A 6,653-nucleotide genomic window follows, 5' to 3' on the forward strand; every position below is an offset into this window, starting at 1 on the left:
TTTTGAGGCGGCCAGTTGAAAAAAATCCGAATTCTAGGAACGATTCACATCCAGATCAAAGGGCATCTTTGTTCTTTATTCCCATGAACATAATCTAGCTACCGTCCTCGCAAACATAGACATTCTCGTTCACTAGAAATGTAGAAGCTGCTCTGTGATTTGCAAACTATTAAATCTTAACCGCAATCCGGTATGCGCCATCTAGGGTGCTTATCCTATCTCATTCTAACAGCAGAATGGAAGTACGAAAGGATTGGATATTGCTCGATTCAACTAGTGATTTCTTCTCTAATCGCCTACAAAAACATCAAGCCCACTACCAACTTGGCAGTTGGCAAGGAGCACATGCACCACCATAAGAAAGCCTTTTCCATCTTCACAACGCAGACTAGTTTTAACAGAGCAAGGGGGGCGTGGGAACAGTATCAACCGAATAAGATTCTAACCTTAAACACAAACCATGAAAAACCCTTCTTTTACCACCTGAACCACGATGTCAAATGATCACGCAAAGGTTTCCATCTATCGCAATGAGGTCTTCTTGTCAGATTTCTAGAACATACAGATCTTAATGCTTTTGCCAGGCAAGATAAGATTTACTAGAACTTGGCCAATAAAGTTACCAAATCCACTAGAAAATCCATTGTAAATGTAGACAAAGTACCTCACTCGACAATCTTGAAAGTACCCATCAAACAAGTACAGAAACAAAGCAAGATATCATAAGAATCACAATTACAAACACCAAGCCTTTTGTTTCTGGAAAAGGTTCCCCATAACATAAAATACTAGTAGTACTATTACTTAACTGCACTCAACCATTACTACAGGAGGTGGCAGATGCACGCTTGTATAGAAGCCAAGAAGAATTGCAACAAATTAGGCACGCCAAAGAGCATCAAAGGCCCTGCTCAATGAGATAATCACCAAGCCTTTCGACAATCATGTTGCACTGGCCGGGAGTCATTGGCTCATCATAGATTCCAATGATCAACGCCATATTGGTCTTTTTAACAGTAACACCTCCAGGTCCCTGAAATTAAAATGACAAAAGGCTCAGAATACAACCATGACAGAAAACCAAATTTACACAAAAGTGGCTGAAAAGTTATGCAGTAACGGCTATATATCCCTCCTTGCTCCTCCCTTCCTTCCTTAGGGTGTCTGTCAGGAGAAACACGCTCCCTAAGGAATATCAGTGAATGGAAGCACAAAATAAAAGCGAAAGCAAGTGCATACTGATTAGGTATGAGAGCACAGATCAATGTACCTAATTTTGAGTGGCTAATCAGTACTACAATCACTTTGTAATGTGCTTAAGTGCTGCTAAGTTTGAAAGTGAAGTTTTTGGTTTTCACCAATAAAAGAAATTCAGGGCAATATGGATTTTCTTTTATTTCTATCATACGAAAAGGTTGAACTGGAAATTACAATTGGAACAAAATGTAAAAATGAAAAATCTATTTGCATTAAATGTAATGTAAGAGACTGCATGTGCATATGAGATTTTTCAATGTTATAAACAAAGTAAAAATACCAATAAAAGATGGAGAAGATCACCTTCTTCCCTCGAATAACAGCTCCTGCTTCACCTTGGATCACCATGTATTTTGTGCCACCAAGGTACAATCCAGTTGGAGCAAGTGTTCCAGGTTCAGCAAAGTCATTCATGATGGCAGTAATTTCTTCAGGCTTGAACTGAAATAAACATAAAACCGAAAAGCAATTAGCACAGGTTGATCAGAAAAGAGAGCAAAAAGCATAACCTTCTCCTGTTTAAAATCAGAAACTAGCTTTAAAATCGAAATAAACAGGATTTGGTAGCATTGAAAACACTTCACTCTTTAATTACTTTTATTATGATCATTGCTAAAGTTGTGGTCATCTGCAGAGATCCATCAGCAAAACTTCATTTCATTTTATCTAAATGATGCTTAATGCTTCTAAAACTAAAAAAATATAAACAAACCAGAAATCATACATGCATGAAAAGACAAATCTGTCAACAAATCATAGCAAAAAGATCCCAAATTGAACTTTGAAGAAGAGAAAAAATAACACCAAATATAATTTCAGCAAAGTATGAACAAATATCAATCCTTTTGAAGCAAATCAGGTCACCCAATAAATCATGCACAGAGAATTCAATCATAAGAATCAGATCCCCCTACAAAAAGCGTCAACTTTTTACTCGGAACCCTAAACAACAAAAAAAGGGGGGGCAAAGATTAATGAAAAATCAAAGCGGAAAAAAGGAGGAATAGTTAAATGAGAAGAAAACCGGAGGGAAATTGGAGCTCTGGGCCCAAACGCTGCCGTCATGGCCGATGATGGCCGCGGCAGAGAGATGGTTTCCTTCGATTTCACACAGCAAGTGGTCATCTACATACGTTTGCCACGACATCTTCTTCTTCCTTAACTTCTTTGGATTTCTCTTTGTTGAGGGTTTTTTTTTTTTTTTCTCTTTCTTTTTGGAAGTGCTGAGAAAGTGTTTGACTGAAGGGGCAAGCTTGAGGTTAGGGAGGGACACGGAGATATAGCGTCGAGACACCGGGATCTGCCTTTTATAAATTCATTAAATTTGATATAAATAATAAATAAATATCATTAAATAACAGTGAGATTTGTTGTTCCCATTTGCATCCGCTAGAAAATTAAAAAAAAAATTATAAATTGATATAAATAAATATGCTTAAATTAATTAAAATATATAAAAATAAAATTCAAAAAAATTTTATCATTAAATAAAAATATTTGTTGACATCAAAAATTTTTTGACATGAATTGTTGATGTGATTTTATTTTGATACGTAAATGTCACGTTAGTGAATTGATTTTTTTTTTTTTTGTCCTTTTCTTTCAATTCTTCGTCTACCCTCTAAAATCACCTTCTCTCTCTTTTATATTTTTTTTAATCTTTTACATAACTCCGTCAATTTCATAGAAAAATTGTAAAGATACCATACGAAATTTATGTAAAAATTTATATTTATATTTAAAGATATTATGGGATAAAATTTTAAAGTAATATTTGATATTATTTTAAAATTAACATGATATTTTAATAATTAATATGATATTATTATTAAAAAAAATTTATCAGTAATAATTTTTTAAGTTAAAAATTATTATTATTAGTATTATTACAAATTAAATATTATTTTATTTAAAAATACAGTATGTTATGCACATTATAATAGTTATATAAGTTAATAATTTTAAATATAATACTTTATAAAATATTAGTAATATTTTGTTTACTTTAAAAAAATATAATTAAATTATTAAATTAAAAATATATTTATTAATAGATAAACTATTTGAATTAAAAAATAAAATTAATCTATTAAAACCAAAATATTATATTATTTATAAATTTTAAATTTTTAAAAATCACATAAATTATTTTTGAACTTATTATAATGAATATTAATTTGAAATAGAAAATTTTATAACATAAAATAAGTATAATTAATTTTTAAAAAGAAGTAAAATTTTAGCTCACATATATTAAATAAATAATATTGATTATAATTAATTTTACATATCACTTAATTTTATTAATAAAAATTTTTATCCTTTTAAATAAAAATTAAATTACTCTCTATGATAATGATATTGAATCATTAAAAATGATTCAATATCATTATCACATAAAATTATTATGTGATTATTAAAAATGATGATCTAATCTCTATAGATAAATTTATATAAAATTTTAAATGATTATCGCATATCATATATTATTTAATAAATTTTTATAAAAATAAATAATATTTTATAAGGTAGACACAGCTCTCTGTACCTTAATTTTTCAATGGAGAGTCTCAAAATCTCATATTTCGATGTCACGCTGGCCGCCATCGACGGTCCACAATGGCTAAATTTTCTTCAAAAGTTAATTGCTTGCCGCTCTCCGATTCTTCTTCATATCAAATCTTCTTAAAAAACTTTTTTTTTTCACAAAAACTCCAAAACCTAAATGATTAAAACTTAAATTTAAGCTTCATCCGTCGTCAGCAGCTTCTATCACTTTTTTTAAAATATTATTTTATAAATAATGGACAAAATTTTCACATGATTTTCCTTATTTTTATTAGTAGCAGTATTGTTGTTTTGGCTTTATTATTCGTATTCCTATTCCTATTCCTATTCCTATTCCTATTCTTATTCCTATACCTGTATATGTAAGAATTACTTCTTTTTTTCTTCTCAATAAGTGATGAAAAGAGCCTTTCCTCTTTACTATGAAAAAAAAATAATAAAAAAAAGCTTTAGTCTAATTAATTTAGGTTCTCATTATTTGCAACTTTTTTATTATAAGAATCATTATTTCCTATAGAATAGCAAACAAAACAGCTAAGCATATTATGAAAAGCAAATGATTAAGGAAAAAGTGAAAATAATGAAAAAAAAAAAAAAGAAAAGAAATGAAAGCTCATTTGAGCTCTAATTGTTTCCCATTAAACTTCAAACATTTTTTAAATATTTTATCAAAAATTTTTTGGCCAAAAATATTTTATCAAAATGTATACCCATAAATAATAATAATAATAAAATTATCAAATATAAGTTTTTAATTTACAAATGATATTAAGATAGTAACACATATTTTTTAGTATATATTTAAAAAAATTAATTAAAAAAATGAGACATGTGTCATTATTTTAATTTAGAAATTAAAAATTTTCACTATCAATGTAACAAATAATAATAATAATAATAATAATAATAATAATAATAATAATAAAAGCAAAGCATTAAAAATCTCTTATACTATCTAACTAAAACAACAAAACAAGGTTCTGCTTCCTTTTCATATAAGATTAAGTAAAGGAAAACAAAGCAAGGGATTTGATTTGAAATTTTTATTTTTCTCTTATTCTTCTAAAATAGATCCGTAAGTGAATTTTCATTTCTTATATGTTATTTTACGTATTTCGTATTAAAAAAATAAAAATAGAAGATTTATATCTAAAAAAGGTCTAATTTTTTTAATATATGTTCTTATTTGATTCGATACATTTTAATCAATCATATTGACGAATTAAATGAAGGTACGAAAAGAGAAAGCTACAAATTCTCGATAGGCAAAAGTCTACCTAACGATTTTAATGCTATGCCTTGAATCACTCGAATATCTCTTCTACATAATTATTATGGCTGATAACCAAGGGGAATAGCGAGTTTTCTTTTGTAGCAAACCACTCTCAACTTTCTTGTTTGGGTCTACTTTTCTTTCATTTTCTCGGTGTTTTACCAAAAACTTGCGTCGATTGATCTGTTCGATTAATTGGATATTCATATTCCTCACCGAATGAATTGTCCTCAACTTGCTATGTTTCCGAGGTCTTTTTTTTTTTACAAATTCCATTATCCTCCACCCCTTCCCAAAAGATTTTCTGAAATATATAATTTTCTATATATAAAAATTCATGATTTGCTAATGTTTCAAATAAAACTTCTGATATCAAAATCAACCTTATTTTTTTTTCCATACTCTTATTAACCATGTTGCAAATCCCATTTTAAAAGAAAAATTGATATAGAAATTGAAAAAAAAAAAAGAACTTTAAACAAATTGTTTGTTTACCCTAACATGACAACGATTTTGATTAATAAAAAATTGGATCGAATCCAATTACTTTTATCCATCTTTCCCAAAAATTTAAAAAAAAAAAATTGCTATGCAAATGAACCATTTATATTTTATGTACGACAGGTGGGACTAACCCTTTTTTTATAATTTTTTATCATATTATTATACTATTTACATGTGAATAGCTAGCATGCATACAAAGTTGATTTCGATTTTGTTATAGTAGTACTAAAATTTATTTTGCAAATCAGCCATCATTTTGATCATAATTTGATTAATCTTCAAATTATTATTTTTAAAATTTTTAAAAAATGATTTTTTATAAATCAAGAACTTTGACCACTAATTGAAACCAACGATAAATACACTGTTGTTTGTAAATAGATTTAGCAATTCATATATTTATATTGTATAAAATATTACAAATTTATATATTCGTAATATGTTTTATACAAAAATTACATGTTAGAGTTCGTGTCGATACAAAAATATTAAAAATATTTTTTTGATTTTTGTTAAATTTATTTATAATTTTTATTAAAATTTTAAATCATGTTATTTTTATATTTTATATTTATATCATTTTTATGTTATATTATTTTATTATATTTAAAATTATTAGATGTACTAATAAAGTAAGATAGATTATTGAAGGCATTTGAGCCAACGAGAGGCCTTAGGCATAGGCTGGCTGGTCCTTTGGGAGAAACAGTTTTCATTACTGATGGAGGAATGTGCTACTGAAAATCAGCTAGGCCGTGCAGCCGAATGGAAGAAACTTGTAATGTTTTATAAGCATAGCAATTAATGCCACAAGAATAAGGTCCTCCATGCTATTGCTATTTTCGGGTTTCTTTTTTTTTTTTTCACATGAATTATCAGAATTTGAACTTTAATTGAAAATTAAAAATTTAACAGCCTATTACATTGTGGAAATAATATTCCATTTCTAGAGAAATATCGTTCTCATTGATGATATGCCGTGGAGGAGGTTAACTGCTTTCACATAATCCTCAGAAACCAGAACGTAGAAGAAGAAAAATTAAGATCACAG

The 6,653-nt window shown here is 28.1% G+C and overlaps 1 protein-coding gene across 1 annotated transcript; it reads right to left on the reverse strand.

The window, feature by feature from the left end:
• Positions 1-595: 595 nt before the first annotated feature.
• On the reverse strand, positions 596-2,506 carry LOC111299132 (profilin). The gene is made up of 3 exons (XM_022894131.2): positions 2,282-2,506; positions 1,561-1,698; positions 596-1,033 (listed from the first exon to the last, which is right to left on the reverse strand). Exons 1-3 carry the CDS (start codon positions 2,402-2,404, stop codon positions 899-901), a joined length of 396 nt encoding a protein of 131 aa, XP_022749866.1. The 5' UTR covers positions 2,405-2,506; the 3' UTR covers positions 596-898.
• Positions 2,507-6,653: the final 4,147 nt, after the last annotated feature.

Source organism: Durio zibethinus, chromosome 18, assembly GCF_047325235.1.
Source record: "Durio zibethinus cultivar Kanyao isolate XHJ-2024 chromosome 18, ASM4732523v1, whole genome shotgun sequence".
NCBI classification, from domain to species: Eukaryota; Viridiplantae; Streptophyta; class Magnoliopsida; order Malvales; family Malvaceae; genus Durio; species Durio zibethinus.